Source organism: Hoplias malabaricus, chromosome X2 (assembly GCF_029633855.1).
Source record: "Hoplias malabaricus isolate fHopMal1 chromosome X2, fHopMal1.hap1, whole genome shotgun sequence".
NCBI lineage: Eukaryota > Metazoa > Chordata > Actinopteri > Characiformes > Erythrinidae > Hoplias > Hoplias malabaricus.
Genome location: NC_089819.1, coordinates 17197639 through 17216977, shown reverse-complemented (window position 1 = coordinate 17216977; position 19339 = coordinate 17197639). Strand labels below are relative to the sequence as shown.

Genomic DNA, 19339 nt, shown 5'->3' with positions numbered 1-19339 from the left:
GTGTTGTAATGACATGGAGCCAGAGCACCAGCTGTGGAACGGCCAGTGGCAAGCTCTGTGTGACATCATTCACAGTTTGGGGCGAGAGCGGTAATGAGGAGGCCGATAGTTGTGCAGCTTTGAATGCTAGGAATATGTGCAGCAGGGTCATGTCCTGGAACTGCAGTAGTTTGCAGGAGAGTCAGATGAAATTATCCTAAAAAAAGACCACTTACTTTGGCGAGAGGTATATCTTACCTTGGTGATGATACATAAAATTTGGACTCTTTCTGACTCCTAGGACACATCCAGCACTGGCGTCAGACTGCAAGGTTTTTACTCTGTGAAAACCCCACACAATGTCTGACACTGCATCACACAATGAGTGTGTGAATCTACAGCTTGGCTTTGAGTTAAATTAACATACAAGCAATATTTTTGCAAATTTGATGATTCTATTGTTCCTTGGTGCAAAGAATCAGGTTAGAGACTTCTGTAAACAGCAAGTTAAGTTTCCTTTGAGAGGGAGGTGATGAGTAAGCTCCCACCAGTCCATTTCCAAAGCCACTGTACTCTTAGTTGGACAAGAAATTAGATTGAGGAAATCCCCTATTTGTGGCTAATTCTGCATTTCATTTTTCTTACAAATAAGCATTACCCTTCACCATTTAAATATGTAATTTTAGCTTAAATCACACTGTTACCCACTAATACAATGCTATAAACTTTAATCATCTGTTATGCTAAAGGGCAGAAAATGTTAATAAGCCAAATGCTTCATTTAAATGTTGCATGCCCACCAGTGCCCTGAGCCTGGACATTTTTAGAATGCTCGAGTTCTATGTTAAAGAAGAAAAAAAAACATGTGTTTTGCAGTGGTTTCACATGGGTAAGGTCACAGGGCAAGTGCTGAGGAGGCCCTTTAACATCTGTACCTGCAAAACTTATAGCAAGCATGCTCAAATAATAAATCACCATTACTTTCTTTCTTTCTTTTAATACCAGTCTCGAACCCATTTGAAATGTTGTTGCAGAGTCTTTAATGCACAGTTAATGCTCACAAGCCCTCCACAGAAATGTTGCAAAGAACAACTTCTGGCAAGAATTATGGAATCACCACACTTGTTGGTTGTTGACTTGTGTTCATTCATTCATTCAAATTCTGTAACTGCTTCATCCTGTTCAGCACTGCTATAATCAGAACTACTGGATACAAGCAGGAAAAATAATGGAATCACAATTTTGAATACAAAATATCATCGCTGTCCAATTAAAAACATGCAACCCCATTTTGTTGATTTCTAGTTTATTTCGTCATTTGAACTCCGCGGCTGTCCTTCACAATGTGTAAAAATGTAATGATTAATAAAATAATAGAGATGCTCGAAAATTACTTGGAATTAAATCTTTTTACTTTCACTTCCATTCAAAAGTAATAAGGTTTTTCCTTCTCTTGTTACGTTATCATTCTGGGAGACACGTTTTCAATTGGACCCCAAAAGAAGAACAATTCACAGTTAGTACATTGTTGCTTCTCCTCTGGCCTGAATTATGAAGCCAATGTCTTTACTAATAAAAGCACTATTCTACACCATGCCTGGTCCAGCTCTCTCTAAAAGCTGACCAATAAGCTTTGCAGAGTGGAGCCGTGTCATGGAGTTTCTATTTCTCATTTTATTTGTTTATTTGACTATAACTTTCAAATCAAGTTGAGTTCTAGAGAAGAGGAAGAGGTTTTATCCTTCTTTGCTCTGTGGCAAAGTGCATTTTCATCCTGAACAAAGACTTTAATATTGATGGGAAAATATGCAAAATACAGTGTACAACTGTGGACTGACTGTTGAGGTAATTATAACCATCTACACTGGTCCATTATTGCTGTCTAATTTGCATTTTAGACTAGTGTTGGTATATGTTTTAGAAATGAAAAATACAATGTGATTTTTTCGTAAACTATGACTGATTGTGAAACTGTTTCTACGTGAGCTGAAAAAATGCAGTTAATTCCAGTAATATAATTTAATTCCAATTCATTAAAATTTGAGTTGTTTCACAAAGCCAGAATGTCCAGCTAAAATTATGCAATTTGTTTGTGATTTGTTTATTTGCTACAAGGTAAAAAAGCTGGGTGTACATCCTCTGTAAGTGTCAATCCCAAAATTCCTGCCAGGGGTGTTAGGGTGGAGCAAAGTTCTGCCACAGTGAAGTGAAAGAGTGATCTCCAGTTACAAGCAGAAATTGTTTTAAATTGTTACACTTAAAGGTGACATAAGCAGTGGCTGCTGCCTGCCTCAGTGTTTGCACTGAAAATGTCTAAATATACTGCACATGCAAGGTGTTGAGATTATAAGTGAGGTATAAGAGAACAATCCCTTGTGTTTCATTTTTGAGCAACAGGCCCCCTGATTGACTCATTTTTCCACAGACACAAGCACAGGCCCTACCCTATTAACTCAGTTATGCTCAGCGTACTGCATCTGCTCCGGCTGTAAAAAATATTATTGTGCCCTATCTGGCTGAGAACAGAGTCATTAAAATAATAGTAAAATAACACATGGCGTGAAATATATCGCAGATAAAAAGGGCAGGTGATTGTGTATCACTTTTAATTTTTCCAACAGGAGCCATCTCAGTGAAACGCCAGGGTTTATGGGGGATTTCCTCACATCCATAGTCCCTCATTACGGAAAATAAAATGAATACAGGAAATTCAGTTGAGGGAGTATGACCTACTGTTGTTTAAGCATTTATGTGTGAAATAATTTTATTTCAGTGCAACACCTTGGCTGCAAAATAGGCTAAAATATGCTTTAAAATAAGAAACTGCACAAAAACACCCACCATCCACTGTTCTGCAGGGCATAGGATGACAGCGGAACTGATCTCAGAAACTCTAATGTAGTGCAAATAAAACAATGTAATGTTCTGTAAGAGCTGGGCTGTAATTTCCTCATCTCTGTTAAGACTTGATAAAAAAACAAAATACATGTAATCTTCCATAATCTTTAAACCCGCCTAGGATTTGCGGCTGCACTTCTGAAGTTTGTGTGAAGGCTGTGATAAGTGATGTGTTATTATGTCATTTACTTTCCACTTTCCTCTCTGAGACATAGAAACACAGGTAAGTGAACCCAGTGTGGTCACAATCTTACTTATTAAGCACATATATATTGATCTGCTGGAATGTTTTGGTGTCTGTAAACTGTTATTACGATTACTTCTGTACTATTTTAAACACAAAATAGGAATTCAGGTCTGTGCTCTGGATCTGTATACCATATCATTTTCGTGCAAGTATTTCATTCATTCATTCATTATCTGTAACCGCTTATCCAGTTCAGGGTCGCGGGGGGTCCAGAGCCTACCTGGAATCATTGGGCGCAAGGGGGAATACACCCTGTAGGGGGCGCCAGTCCTTCACAGGACAACACACACTCACACATTCACTCACACACTCACACCCACGGACACTTTGGAGTCGCCAATCCACCTACCAACGTGTGTTTTTGGACTGTGGGAGGGAACCCGAGCACCTGGAGGAAACCCACGCGGACACAGGGAGAACACACCAACTCCTCACAGACAGTCACCCGGAGCGGGAATCAAACCCACAATCTCCAGGCCCCTGGAGCTGTGTGACTGCGACACTACCTGCTGCGCCACCGTGCCGCCCTGCAAGTATTTTACATATATTATTTTATGACGTATTCTTTCACAAATTTCACCATATTAGAACACATTTGGCAAAAGACGCAGTGCAGTGAGCAGACAATATTTTTTATGTACTTATTTTACGATCACTCTCAAATGAGAGCTTAGCCACTGGCAGTGCCCTTTCAAAGAAGAAGATAAGAAACAGTGCTGTTAACTCTTGTGGAGGAAATTTACCTTAGGTCTGTGGAAAAAATATAATTGTATCACTTATGTCCTTCTGGAGCATATTTTTAGGTTTAGAGATAAGCTTAGTGTGAGGGAGGTTTTGCTTTCATGTGCTTGTAATTTGTGCACCAGTGCCTTCTTCTATTGGCCAAAATCTCAGGTGATAGTAAACCGCTTGCTTTTCACTTTTGTTGTAGAATTATGTTCAATAACAATCACACTTTAAATTTTAAGAATGCTACCCAAGTCAATTCATATTCATTTTGTGAACAGACATATTTTTAGGCTAGACATGTGACCTAGCAGACTGGACTGTACTGTGCACTAATGCTGTCTGATAAAGGGTGTGTAGGACTAAAATAACATCTTTAGGATTTCTCCAGAATTCCTGATCAATGAAACAATTGGAATGGTCCAAATTTATTCAAATAATATCTTGTTTTTCTTCAAATTAAATATTAAGGAACTTTTATATTACAATTTTTATTTCTTCTGCGATACTGTACATTTTCACATCTGTATTTTCACTAAAGCTGTAACTAAATTAAAATAGTTTTATCCTCCTGACATATACCTAAAATCATTCTAGCACACAGTCTTAGCAGAAATGGTTTAAGTATAGTAGCAAACATATGACTTGATGCTGTATAGAACCATTTAAAATAGGTCCTTTAAAGAACTATACATATCAGGTATTACATCACGTTTAATCAATTAAATCATACAAAGAACCACTCAGAATTCACTCATTACATGTTTGCTATTCTGTGCAAAACCATTGCCTTTACTAACAAACCCTTCAACTCATAGTTTTAGGATACAATTATTACAACATGATTACTTTAGGATATCTTACTAATCCTCTGATTTCCCATGGTGCATGGTGCATAAAGCTGAAAATAAAATAATATTGCTATAATTTTCAACTTGAAAAACGCATCATTAATAGAAGCATGTATCACACTTACAGTGCCAGTCAGTTTGTCATGAAGGAGGTGTTAAAATCTGTGTGCTCTGACATGAACGCTCAGAATAACGCTCACCATGCAGATAAAATCTAATGCAACCAACCAGAAATACACCTCGGCCATGCTGTTATTGCAAAGGTGTGTAGGTGGATATTGAAATCTTAACACTACATTGAGCTATAAATTAAGTAAGATTAGCCAGGAAAGATATATTTATTTGACCTAAACACAAATTATGACCAGTTAAATTGTACAAGGTTTGTAAATAGTTTGACAGTGATACAAATAAGAGTAAACTACATATTTATATTCTAAGAGGGTTTTACAAGGGCTCACGTTTCATCAGTCCTGGAGTTTTACACACCACTAGAAGTTTAGTGTTCTCATTTAGTTTTTACTTAAATTTCTTCCCAATATTAGTTATTGCCAATTTCACACACTAGCTAAGTCTCCCAAAATCAGAAATAGCTGGAACAGTGGAGACTATCACACTTCCCCAGAGGAATGTGAACTCAAACACTGCTATTTATCTACCTGTTGCTCACACAAAATCATTTCACAGCTCAACACACTTGAAAGAGAGGACTAACTGCTTATTTCAGATATATTACCAAACAGAGAGCTAACCATCTCTACCATCTTGCAATGTAATTCTAGGTGCTGGGTGGTTAGTGGAGATAAATGGCCATACAATTTATTTAATATATACATACTTTAAGGATTTTATACCAAAAATCTGGGAATTTCAAAAACAACCTGAGTGTGACCTGAGGAGTAATATTAAAAAATTAAAATAACAAGGTTCTCAATATTCTCAGTATCTGCTGGCCATTCGAATAGGTAAAGTACCAAATAAAAGGAACCAAAACCAAAATGAGGAGATGATACTATCTTGTTAATAGTTTTATACACAAAGTTAATGAACTCCTATGATCTGAGCCTCTTAAAGATGATGCTCAGACTCAACTTCTTTAAGCAGCCTATTGTCCTTAATTATCAGATTGATTGCTTGTCAGAAAATCTCCTCTTATAATTAGCTTTTAGGCTAACTATATGGAGCAGAACAGAATCTGGAGAAAATAGAATCTTAAACTGGAGAAAACAAGATTAGTTGCTTTTAGTAAACATAGTGTTTATTAACTAGCCAACAGCCAATGGTCTTTTTCATTGGTTAATAGGACTAAAGCAGCCTTTTCAGGTATGAAAATGTTAGATGTGTAAAAGTACAGCATGACACTTCTACAAAAGCTGTTGAATGTGTGTTAAGGGTCTGACGATGGTGTGACATTTACAGACATGGATGATATCATATGTATAGTTAATTATGCAAACTTGTATAACTGCCCACTCTGGTCATGGATTCAACTCTTTACAGCTCACATCTGTTCATCAAAATATATTACTACATATACTATTTTACATATTTCTTATTTCCAAAAAATACAAACAAGAAGGAAAAACCCCAACCTTTAATGCTTTAAAAGTGGAAGTTAATGGGAATGGTTCTTAAGTTAAAGATGTGAGTAATATTGGCTGTCTGAATCCACCTATTTGAGACTGTATCTGAAACACTGTATATGATTGCAACACCATAACATTAGGTGAAAAATATAGGTCAGAATCTATATGTTACACGTTGCCTTCCCGTTTAATTTTGTAATACATGACCTTTTAGAACTTTAGAAGTCCAGTAAAAAATATCAACATCACAATGTGCTTCTGGCAGTAATTATTTCACCAACTTTAGCATTCTTCCTGGAACCCTTGTTTTATTATCCTAATATAATGTCTATTTAAGTATTGTTAGTGTTTTATAATACGGTCCAAAATAGCTATTTGCTGGATCTGGTTGCTCCCCATTTTTCACGAGTTTAACTGCCTCACTTCAGTGTAATATCAGCAGTTGCCAAATTTTCAGCAGCTAAATAAACCAAGGCATTTTTAAGCCCTTGTAAACCAACCATTTCCTTGATCATGATTTTGCACGTTTGTTGGAAACCCATTGGTTGACAACAAAGATACTAGTGGTAGATTTAGTCATTTCTTCATAATGTTTTACATTAGTGTCTTTTGTGACTTTTCCTCCTATGTATTATCACCAGGAGCTGGGAGCTGCAGAACCCCAGAATAATTGGCTGTGTTCTCTGTGGACCAGTCTAGATTTATCTGTGTGTGTGTGTGGATATGCATGCACACAGCAGTGTGGGCGTCCGTGGGTGTGTGATTAAGCTGAGGTTTCACTGCTGAGCGACTGTGTTCCTGCAGAAGAGAGAGGTCAGATCTGGACATTAACAGTACACTGAATCAGTTCATTACTTCGGTCTGTTCAGTCAGGTATATGCATCTGTTCATATAAGTAGAATGTGGAATATTTGTTTATGGTATATATTAGGGCTGAAACATATGGACATTAAATGCAATGTTGGATAAAGGGACACATACAGATTTTTTTGTTTGTATTGATATATTAACCTCTCCTTTGTGCAAACGGCAAAATAAATAAAATAATTACAAAGACTCAATTCAGTATTGCCCTAAGTAAAAAAGTGCATCAGGTCTAAATGCCACAGGAAAAAGTCTACGGAAACAAAATTATAAATATAATAATGAGAATTTTTAACTCAAAGACTAGTCAGGACCAACATTAGTCAAGGCTATTAATCAGTTCAATGATTAAAGAATCTACACCAGACAGACTGCAGTCCAGTATTTGCTAAAAAAGTGCATTAAACAGGAGTATGGCATTTATTATGGGAACTTGTGTGCCACCCTACAACAAGTAACCGTGAGCAAATTAAACAAATTAATGTGTCAAATAAAATAAGTTCACTGTATAAATTACAAATGTATATTTATGTCAATATCAATTTATAGACCACATTCAGTTACAAGTGCCTTCAAAGGAAAACATTAAACAACTATTAAACTATTCTTAAAGAAATGGCTTCATGTTTTCCTCTCAAATCTTCAGATACAAGGTCAAATCATGACCAGTGTAACACCCAGCTGACACACTAATGATAAACTGATATGATGTTGCACAGTGAACATACGAAAAAGTCGGCACAGTCTCACATGAGACGGAACTATGTTGTTAATTGCTGTCCCAAAGGTTTTTATAGCTCCTAAATCCCTCCTAGAAGTGCACATTTTTTTTTTGGGACATTAGAGTTCAAGGTGCTTGATGCTTGAAAATGAGACATTATTAAGATAAGAAAACTGCCTTTTTCAATTGATCATAGTTATTAGCCTTCCTAAAAATACGGTCTAATCTACATTTGTCAGAGGGATGCTTTAAGTGCTCATAGGGGGCGCTAGTGAGCACTTGTGTAGTGGACAGGTGAAAAAAGGCACAGCCTACAACCTTGGAATACCTTCATGGATTTACATTAACAAGGTGCTGTGGATGTGAGTGTGAAGAATGGGGGCTGGACCACGGACATTACACATAATTACAAACAGTCCACTAAAAACTGCAGGTCAGAGCATCTCATCTTTGTCTTATTCTACCCATGTCACTATATGAAGGATGCACAGTAACAAGATGATGAATATAACTGATTTGATTTCAGCATAATCCCCCTGTGTTACCCACATTAATACACAGTGTATTCTGCAGGAGAGGCTTTCATATCAAATTAGTGTTAAAATACATCATGCATCATTATCAGAGACAATGGGCCATGCACTGTTTCACTTATTATTTAACATTGTCTTTAAGATGTGCTTATTTTCGCTGCTTTGCCATGTCTAAATGATTACAAATATCCTTTGCCTGGAGACTGGTCATTACAGCAGAACCCAAAGCTAAGGCTGCTGATCACGGAGCAGTTAGAGCAGTGAGACTCCAATGATGTGTTCCCCAGTGTGTGACATCAAATTCAGATAAAAGCATGCACCAAAAAATACTGTATGAATGCTATAGCTATTCTGCACTTTTGAACTCTAAAGAGGTCTAAACAGTATTCTGAATGTCAGGACAACACCGACACCTTATTAGCTCGAAACTAACCTAAAAAAGGATACAGTTCCAATGTTAATGTTTATTTTAAAAAAGCAAAATAAAAAAAACAGCCCACAAGGCAACTATGATATCTAACATCATGCTTATCTACCTTTACTGGTTTACATGCACACGCATGAATGGCTGGTTAGCACATTAGCATGAGCCATTATTTTACATCCATTTCTGAGTTAAAGACACTAAAGCTACAGCAGTATCAGGTTTAAGACAAAATGTTCATTTCTTAATGAGTGATGTTGACTGGGGAGAAACAAATAATGAGAAAAGGAGGAACTCAATGGAGAAACACTCACTGAGTGTGTTTTGATGTTAAATACTCTATTCTGTTTTAATTAAAGGAATTATAGGGATGTTTCACAGTGGTGGTAGAATCCAGACGTTTGAGGTGTTTACTGCTCACTTAGAGAATGGTTAAAATTGAAATGTGGACAACAGGCACCTGACCCACAGGACAACTGTGGAGAAATTGCAAAGTTTGTTTTTACAAAGTTCCACATTAAATCACTCGGACAGCCTTTGTTTAAATCTGTCATAGAATGAAGACATTTTGAAAAGTGAATGGAACTCCCTGTTCCACCCGGGCTCTTTTCAGATGTGAGGTGTAAGCTGAAGGTGTAGCGCTGGACCGCGGTGCAACAGGCTGCTGTTCGCATGGCTGCTTTTTTAGACTGTTGCTTTATGTGATGCTCCTCTACACTGTTACAGTTTGCCAGAGATGTGTCTGACAGTCTGACAGGGAGAGGCGGCGGGGCATTCGTATCGGGAGATTTATGTAGAAACACCACTTTGAATTGGGGATAAAGGGGTCACTCCGTTTTTCAAAAGATGTGCAATAAAAGTCCTAAAACGTTTGGTTGTCTCTTTATGATAAGTAAATGAATATTGCCGTAATCCTGCACTACTTAAGTATGTTCCTCGAGAATACGGTATCCCTTATTTCCCTCAGATACCACCAGAAACCTGTAATCTGAGCAGAGTAGGGTCGCTGAACTTTCACTGCACACAGAGACTGAGACAAGGCTCACCTGCTTATCGAGGGTCTCTTTGCCGCCGGTGCACACCTTTGGCGCGGGGACGCGCTCGCACGTGCAGCCCTCGAGCAGGTAGATGCCGGAGGGGCGCGCGCTCTGCTCCGTGTCGAAGTAAAAGAGCACGTTCTGGTAGAGGGCGAAGTACTTCTCGTGCCAGCGGCTGTTCTCCGCTGTCTTCTTGCTGAGGAAGCCGCGCTTTGTGCCCTCTTTGCGCGCGACCGCGGACAGGAAAAGAGCGTGGCCCTCATTGTAGCGCACGCTCTTCTGCATTTTCCCTGCTCCGTTCCCTGCTCCCGCGGAGGTGAGGGGGGCCAAGGCTTCTACCCGTTCACCACCATAACCGATGGCGAGCAGAGGCAGCAGAAAAGCGCGCGGACAGAAATCGAGCTCCCGGAACGGACGCGCGCGCACGCAACTAAGCTCAACTCAACTCAACTCAACTCATCCTCAGAAGTTCACAGAGCGCGCGGCTCCCGCGAGCGAGTTCACCGTCCAGTCCATCTCCGCTCGACGCGCTAAACTCAAACCACAGCACTCACCAAAACACGGAGGACGCACAACTGAAGCGCGCGCCCCTGTCCCCGGGAGCGTGAACACGGACAGACGGAGAGAGAGGGAGAGAGAGAGAGAGAGAGAGGGAGAGAGAGAGAATCTCGGTTTGGCAGATGAGCTGTAAGCGGATTTAACAGAGTCTTAAAGAGACAGCGCCTTTTACTTTACTCCAGCGCACACCGCGCGCTCTACTCGCCTGGAACGCGCTCTGCTTTTGCGCATGCGCGACGCAGCTCATAGAGGGCTTTAAGTGAAATAGGCGGAGCGGAGCGCTCAAAGTGTATCAAACAGAAAAGACAAAACCTTAAAATGACCTCCGGTTCTACACTCACTGTCCATTTTATCAGCCCCACTGACCATATACGTGCACTCTGTAGTTCTGTTACAGACTGAAATCCATCTTTTGCGTTGAATACGTTGTTAGCCTCATTTCATCCACTTCTTTAATGCTCAGGACCACCACATATGATTTGGACGATGGATTATTTTCAGCACTTAACTGACACTGATTTGGTGGTGGTGTGTTAGTGTGTGTTGTGCGGGTACGAGTCGATCAGAAGTAGCAGCGCTGCATGGAAACCCGCCATGAAGCTCCTGGTGCAGTTTCTGTGCTAGTGTTGAAGGGGAGGTTTGGAACTCTGCAGTTAAAGTCAGCCGTGCATTCGCAACTTCACCCACTGCGCACCCCTTTACTCTGAGACCCTGCTCTTTAATTCCACATAGCTTGCCACACTGAGTGGCTGTGGTACTTAAACACTTCCACTTTTCAGAAATAGCACTCAAAGTTTGTGGAATATTTATGAGAGAAGAAGTTTCATGAGCTACTTTGTCGTAACAGAGGCATCCTATTAGAACATCACACTCAAATTCAGTGTGCTCTGTATGGCAACCCATTTTTCTTTTTCAAATATAACAGACAGCATGGCTAGGTGCTTGACTGAATAAAACACATGAATTCAATACTTTTGCCCTTATAGTGTTTGTACTTATTTTGATAACGTAAAATGTATCAGGCTTTGGAATTCACAATGTTCCTATAGCTGGCAGGCAATAAATGGTGAAGAAAGACTTGTGTGATTACGTGCAAGGTTTATTATAAGCAGCACCTGTTATTCACACATTTTAAGACTCGCTTAAACACATTCCTCTTCCATCTGCTGGTCAACACCTTGGGCTCAGCAACAAAGAGGTGAGCACATCCACAAACACCAGTGCTTGGTTATTTTATAACATATTATGCACATTTCTTCTTTCCGAATATTCCTAATTCCATGAATTATTAGACAATATGCATTTCAGGAAATATCTACTGAAGAAAATTGAGGCTGAGTAGAACAGGAAAAGGCTGCTGAATATGCAGCATGTCCTTCGTCCATCTGTTTACACTTTCCTGTAAAGTGATTAGAATTCACCTCAGCTGTCACCTAGTGCCAAGCCAAGAGCAGTACAGTAAAAGGTTCTGCAGCTGTATGTTCTCGCTGTCCAATGAAAAGAATGCATTTCCATTTTTGTGGATGTCTAATTCACTATATCATGTGAAGCTGTCCTTCACACTGTAAAAATGTAATGATGAAAGGATCAGTAGAAATACTCCAAAATTAATTGGAATAAAATTGTTTTAAACTGACTTCCATTAAATGTAAAACATTTTTTTTTTCGTCTCTTGTTAATATGCCATTTTGGAGACACATGCTTTGGAAATCTTAGCCAGCTCATCTGCAGTTGTTTGAGAAGAGGCCTGAGAACTAATACTATATCTAATACTAAACCTATTATATATAATATAGCATTGCACTGTTCAAACATAACTTAATATATCCAAAATATGATATTCACAGGTCTTAACTATTTAAGTAAATATAAATATACTTATATCATTAATATTAATTGTCTTTTTAAATCTGACAATGTATACAGCAACTAGTAAAAACAAATTAAGTCAAAATTAAATCTACATAAACGGATTTGCCCCAGCAGTAATAGTAACAGGTTATGATTCCGGCCTGCTGCAGGGAATGCTGCGATACTGATTACCAGAAAAAACAATATATTGTATATGGATACTGGTATTATGGTCATCCAGTATGAACCCAGTTTCTACATTTTATAAATGGTTAAGTACTGATAATGTGGTCACAGGCCCAAAAAAATCTGTCCGTTTCTGTTTTGGAGCAGTTGGGGACAATTGTGTGTTTGGTTTCGTTCTCGGTTTTGGCTAAATACACTACCCCCCCACCCCCCAATTGGTTTGGAGCCATGTGTGAGCAGTTATGGATGTCATATGTTTGTCATATTGCTGATGAACAACTCCAACTGTCCAAATGACAGCCCTAGGACCTAGATCAATTTAAATCTAATTTTATAAAAACCACTTGGATTAGAGTAGCTTTTATATTGTAATTGGCTTTGGTACCCTGTGCCCTGGAGGAAACGTAGAACACAATCAGACGGTCAGCAGTGTACAAAGGAGCACTTCTGATTTAATCATCATTTCAAACAACTACAAACATTATTATTTTTTCAGTCATCGTTTACAGAGTATTCTCTATTCTCAGCTGAACCGATCCTATATTGCAGCACCTTGATTCTTCCTACAACAGATAACAGATGGCTTTTATGTCAGTCCTTATCATAAAGGTCTAATAAGTAAAAGGTGGAGATGTTAATGGGATTCATAGCAGCAGGGCAGAACAGTGAGGAGTGTGGAGATTAGCACAAACTGCAGCTTCTTCACCAGCTTAGCACTCCCCTCATTAAAGGTTTAACTTTCTCCACTTGAGCAGTGCTTCCCTGTTAGTGATTTTCCAAGCTTCTGAGAGCAGCTTCACAGTTTTCCTAAGGAAAGCAGAATGAAAAATGCACTAGTTAGCTCATTTTAATGTTGTTAGGATGTAATAATGTTGTACTCAGTTCCTAATTATTTTACTGGTCTCAAGCATTGGGCTTTCAGTTCAGGTCCTGAAGATCTTGAATTCCTAACTGGATCATTTTCACCAAGAGTTTGAATTTCATGACACACTCCTGTATAAGTCCTGAATTCAGCATTATATACTGTCACTGTCAGGACAAAACCTTGTATCACTATTTTCAATGTTTGTTTGTGTAAATGTGAAAATACCATTTATATTGACTTATACTTTCCTGAGAAATGCTTCAAAATGACTTGAATAAAAGTCACTGAAAGTTAATTAAGCATTTGGGAGATGTAAGATTTTGTTCTGACAACAACATTGTTTAACCTTAATTATGTCTACAAGGCTCTGAGGTTTCCACTGGAAATAACGTGTGTTGACACGTTTAATTGATTATTCTTTGTCACCTCATTCATGCCGAGGTGTCTAACTTTCACTCATCTGGATTCCTTTGATCTTAACAAAGAAAAATAAATTCTTTATTGGGAAGTGCCCAACACAAGTTTAACTGCCTTGCATACAAAGAATGATAATTATCTATGGAAAACAGTCAGAACACTGCAGTGGCAGGTGTACATTGACTTCATTACTGATATTATGATCTAGAGCTTCACAGCAATGACACACTTTGCATTTAGACAGTTTGTGATAAGAGACCTTACAACCATGGTAGTTATGATAGTTCTGTGAGTGTGTGTGTGAGAGATTTTAATAACAGAGCAAACAAAACAGGACATGATTTATTAAGGTGCATACATCACTAGACTAATAAAACTAGTATCACAACACAAGTAAAAGCACTTTCAAGCATCTCAAACGAACACTTGTTCTGTTCACTTCTTCAGCCAAACACCACAGACTGTAATTTTAATTCATCAGGCCACACACCAGAACTTCAATGCAATAACCCATTATTAATTGTTCCAATTAAAAAGAGCAAGGAATTAAAACAATCAATCAAAGAGCAGAAGTCAAGCCGTTTTGTTTATTAATGTGCTAGTTGTGAAACAGGTAAACTCTTAAAAATGAAAGTGCCAGTTGTGCTCTGTAGGAATGCGTTAGACAAACCTCTTCAAGCTCTGTAAGAAACATTTTGAACTGCTTTTAAAATATGTTGGTGGCAATTTTGAAAAGTATTTTCTGCAGTACACACAGTGTTAAAACTTGTGGAAGTTAAACTTAAAAGCAAGCTGCTGTTAATTCTGTTTGTGATGTCAGAAAAATGTACAGATCAAAGAAGGGCATTACTATTGATAGAAAAAAAAAAGTGTTGGTTTGTGATGTCACAAAAACATTTTTATTTATATAATGTCTTATAAATATTTAATATCCTTCTTTGATCTGCACATTTTCTGTGTTTTTCATTAGCAGTTTAGAGTCTTCTCAAAGTGTACGGATGGATAGAAACACTGGTGGATTTTTTCAGTCCTGAAGAGTGTGAGGAGGGTGTAAAGCTGTTAGGAGCCCTAGTTTATTTTAATTATTCTGTTACTAATTATATCCAAAAAACCTGAATATGGCAGCACTCTATATATGTGTGGGTTAGTTATTGTTACTATTTACAGAGGTGGGGTAGTAAGTTGAACAGAATTCAGGTTAAACTGTATGTGTTCCGTCATTATAGATACAGGGCTTTAAGAAGTTGTACAAGTCCACACACTGTGCACATACTTTACCTGCGGCTGTTGACCATGGCCTCCAGCTCTTTGGACCTGAGTTCTGCTGTCCTGAGGATGATCTCAGGGACACTGGCCAGCCTCGCCACATTCAGCCCGTAGCTCCGTCCTGCTGCTCCCTCTGTCAGCTGATAGAGGAACGTGATGAACTCTGGTGGTGCCTCTTCTGCGTAGAAAAATGATGAAGCAAAAATTATATAAATCACTTCACAGACATGCACTGGAGAAATGGAAGGTACGCTACCCTTAGAGTGGAATAGAGCTATTACTAAATACTATGAATAATAAAACGAAATCCCAGCTGCAAATAATCAACTCTTCGTTAAAGGAGCAGTAAGTCAGTTTTTTGGTCTGTGTGACCAACTAATGCACCTTGGTACCTTTAAGTTACTTTAGAATAAAATCAGCAAATGTCTAGTGGATACAAACACATTTTCAGGTGGTGATGAAGAACTGATTTATTATGCAGTAGGCTTCAGGCCATTTCTAACTCGGATGTGTGTCTGGGAGTTTTCTATCAAACAGCCACAAAACTGACAATAGGAGAATGTTTTTAGTCTCACATTAAATTTGATTCATTTTCAAAATCACCAGGGGTTCTCTGTAATTTTGTGATCCCATAGAGCACAAACACTCCAGATTTTTTGCTGCAATCCAAATGTGTTTGTAGGTTCTGCATCAAAAATCACTGTCAAATCATTTTCCATGTCACAATGATAGACGTGTGGTTTGTCTCACTATTTACTCACTCATTATACTGAACTGTATTTACTTATTTATTTATGTGCACACTAATGTTATACAGTGTGTTTGTTTTAATTGCATCAAACTGTTTTCTAACGCTGCCTATGGCCAATACTGCACATTACTGTATATCAGACAGGACTGGACATTACAGTTGTGATTCTCCAGTCAGTGCATACCTTTCAGACTGTTCATTGGGATTGAGGACTGTATGGAAGCAAATCTGTCTCATCAGACTTTAAAATATTACCAACTTTGAATTTGTAGCACTGAAAATATGCATCTGAATTTTGTTGCTTTTGAATTTAAGTCTTCAGATTTCCGCATCTGAATATAACTGCTCTTGAATTGAACTTGTGAATTTTCAAGAACACGTTTTCACTGTTATTATTAAAGGTTAATAAATCCAGATTTAAAAATTCAAGCAATATATGTTGAAGTTGCTCAGATTTGATAGACCAAATTCAGATGCCAAAATACGAGTTAAAACATTCAGATACACATCCGGGATACAAAGGATAAGCAATCAATTCTGTCTCCGATCGAACCAACATCCAATTACGACGTTGAAGTTGGCTACTTACTTGCCAGATTCTTATTAGGATTTTCAAATTCAAAGGTGGTAATATTTCAAAGTCAGATTTGCTTCCTTAGGCCTGGTGTTTTTCTTGGTCTGTCAAACTGTCCCATTCTAGCATTCCTTGAAAAACAGTCACATATGGACCCTACAGTGGTCATCTTGGCACGTGGGAAAGTCAGTAGTGTTTGAAATACACCATAAATTTAAAAGAAGGTTTAAAAAAGGTAAAATGATTCAGCACTTTAAGCTTAGCTTCAATAATCTAAAGGAAATAAAAGCACAAATATTAAGAATTAGAAGAATTACACATTAAAATCTGAATATATGAATGTAATAATAATGTAATATAATGTGCTATTATTTGTCATTGTAAATAATATGTATCTTTCATATTTAAAAGAACACTGTTGCATTTTCACCTTAAACTTACAGCTTCAAAATCATTTATGTCCCACTGTCCCCCTCAATATGGAGAAAATAGCCTCCAGCCTCAGTACTGCAGAAAATGCACTATGTAACTTTTGTAGGATGAAAGGAAATCACAGTCTCCCTTCCCCCAGAATAAAGAAAAATGAAAAAGGAGATCTCTTTAATGCCTCTGTATTTTCTCCTAGACAACAATGAGATCAGATCGAAAAACAATGGAGAGTTTAGCCCAAGTCTCCTGCTGCTCAAATGTGAGTCCTGGGATAAAGACCTCAGTGATTTCACTTCTCTCTGGAGTTTTAGTGGAGAGCTCAAGAGAGTCACAAACTGTGCTTAGATTTGCCAGATAAACTACCCTCTAGTTTATCTCCACTTTAACTCCTTCATCTCTCTCGTGTCTCATGTCTCCTTTTTGGTCACATTAATTTTTCCTTGGTAATTTTAGGCGAATTACCATTGTGTCTCCTGAGCCATTACAGAGCAATCTATGATCAATACACTTTTTTCTATGGGCTTTGCCCTTGATTTCAGGCCAGTCCTGTAAAAATTAATTACACTCTGCAAATGTAGGGGGAGCCCTGGAGGAAAAATGCTAAATCTTACATAGTGTTCCTTTAACCCATCCATGGCAGTGAAAACACACACACTAAGGACTATGAACACACCTGGAACTGGGGGCAGCCATCTGCAGCACCCAGAGAACGGTTGGAAGTAAAGTGCCTTATTCAATGGCACTGGTACCTCAGCCTTGAATTGAGGACATTGTTGTTCCTTCATTCCCCCCACTCCCATTTTCAGGAATCGAACCAGCAACCTTCCAGTCCGAAGCCCGCTTCTCTATCAAATAGGACTGCTCCAGTATTATATTTACGAGCGAATTAATGTGTTTTTGAATGAGTGGTTGAGTTACAAGCATCTAAACAAGATTAAAGATAGTCTGTAGCATTTAATTTAATTAAAGTCCTGAAATTGTAAGCCATCCCAATTTTTTTTTTTAACACATTTTGTCTTGACCATATAAGAAAGCACACACAAACATACATACCTTCAACTGCAGTCTCTGGCTCACTGAGCAGAAAAGCCATGTGGTAATTTCCAACATTCTGCGGGTAGAGCTTCTCCAGCTCGCACAGTGGAGGATAGTGGGTCACGAACAGGGTCAGACACCTCACCTATAATACATCCAATAATACCAAAAAGAAAAGCATGTAGTTGTGCTCAAATTAGATGTAATTAGCTACATCAGATTCAGTAACAGGTGTCTACTCTCCCAGCCTTTTTTGAATGAACAGCTCTAATCTGCCTAATGCAAGAATTGCTTATAGTTCAGAGCACCAAATTCAGTAATAAGCATTGACAAGAGGAAAATCATGTATTAAATAGATTTAACAGACTGTGGAATAAATGCAGTTTACGGTTTGGAATATTTGATTATTTCAAGTCTCCTCAGGAGCCGTCTGCTGGGTACAGCAGCTTTACACAGAGCAAAGTGACACTTCCTCCTCATCTGTTAAATTTATGGGTGTAAACATCCTCCTCGCAGAATGTGAGAGTGTGTACACGCACTCATATCTCATTAATGCACATGTCTACTTCACTTCAGAGAATAATGTGTTCATTCCTGCTGTTCCTGATCTGTAAATGTGGTGAGTGTGCGTGTGGGACAGGGGAAGCATGAATGGGATTTCATGACTCTGCAGCAAAAGCATCCAACGAGCTGTTCTGAGGACTACAGCATATGGCAAGCTTTGAGATGATGGCTCGTACAGACTGCACGAGGGCACAAAGTTTACTCAAACAACAGCTGAATAAGTAACTTTAACCAGCACATAGTGGCAAGTAATTCTCATGAAAATCATTGCTTATTATTTTATGTTTTATTAAGTGCAATTCACATAAGAAGATGAAACAACTGCTTGGTAGTCACTTAACGAAGCATGTTCCAACAAGGGGCAGACATGTTTGAAACAGACAGCCAGACCACTAAGCTTCAGTATAAAGGCAGTCTCATAAAGACTAATTGTTTCTTTAACAACAGAGCACAGATGTTCCTAGGTATCCATTTATCAACAAGTCCTTGCGGACTGACTACATTTGCGGCAGGAGGGCAATATGTGTATATTCAATTTTTATGTAACTGCCCCCTACAGAGTCCACGGTTTTGGGAGGTTTTATTGTGGCTACTTTCCAAAGAGACTTTGAGCCACCTCCTCCTCCTCCACACTCTCTTCATTCAGAGACATGTATCTAGGATCAGTTCAGTCCAGATAACGGAGGAGCCCTGCTTCCTGTGAGCGAGAGGAGAGCTTTGCTATGGCAACCAGCCTTTTCTTCTGCAGCCGGAGAGCAGTGATGCTCAGTACAAGGCGGCACTGCATTCACCAGCGTTACACAACAAACACATTTACATCCTTAGATACGGCACAGGTGAATGGACGAGAGCAGGACCAGCCTTGTTGCCATGCCAACCAGCGAGTGCACACACACACACACACACACACACACACACACACACACACACACACACACACCCCAGTGATATGGTTCCGTAGTCCAATAGTATATGCA

The 19339-nt window shown here is 38.7% G+C and overlaps 2 protein-coding genes across 4 annotated transcripts in view; both read right to left on the bottom strand.

Moving 5' to 3' along the window:
* Positions 1-10452, bottom strand: part of LOC136676888 (ras-specific guanine nucleotide-releasing factor 2) — a 67263-nt gene extending 56811 nt beyond the window's left edge. For both annotated transcript variants that reach the window (XM_066654164.1, XM_066654165.1), the window contains exon 1: positions 9876-10452. In XM_066654164.1, the coding sequence (XP_066510261.1) occupies positions 9876-10151 (276 nt within the window). In that variant the 5' untranslated portion in view covers positions 10152-10452. The remainder of the gene's footprint in view (positions 1-9875) is intronic.
* Positions 10453-12906: 2454 nt separating this feature from the next.
* The window catches only part of LOC136677548 (DNA mismatch repair protein Msh3-like), a 62011-nt gene continuing 55578 nt past the window's right edge, over positions 12907-19339 (bottom strand). For both annotated transcript variants that reach the window (XM_066655130.1, XM_066655131.1), the window contains exons 22-24: positions 17817-17943; positions 15022-15187; positions 12907-13268 (exon numbers count right to left, since the gene is read on the bottom strand). In XM_066655130.1, the coding sequence (XP_066511227.1) occupies positions 13187-13268; positions 15022-15187; positions 17817-17943 (375 nt within the window). In that variant the 3' untranslated portion in view covers positions 12907-13186. The remainder of the gene's footprint in view (positions 13269-15021; positions 15188-17816; positions 17944-19339) is intronic.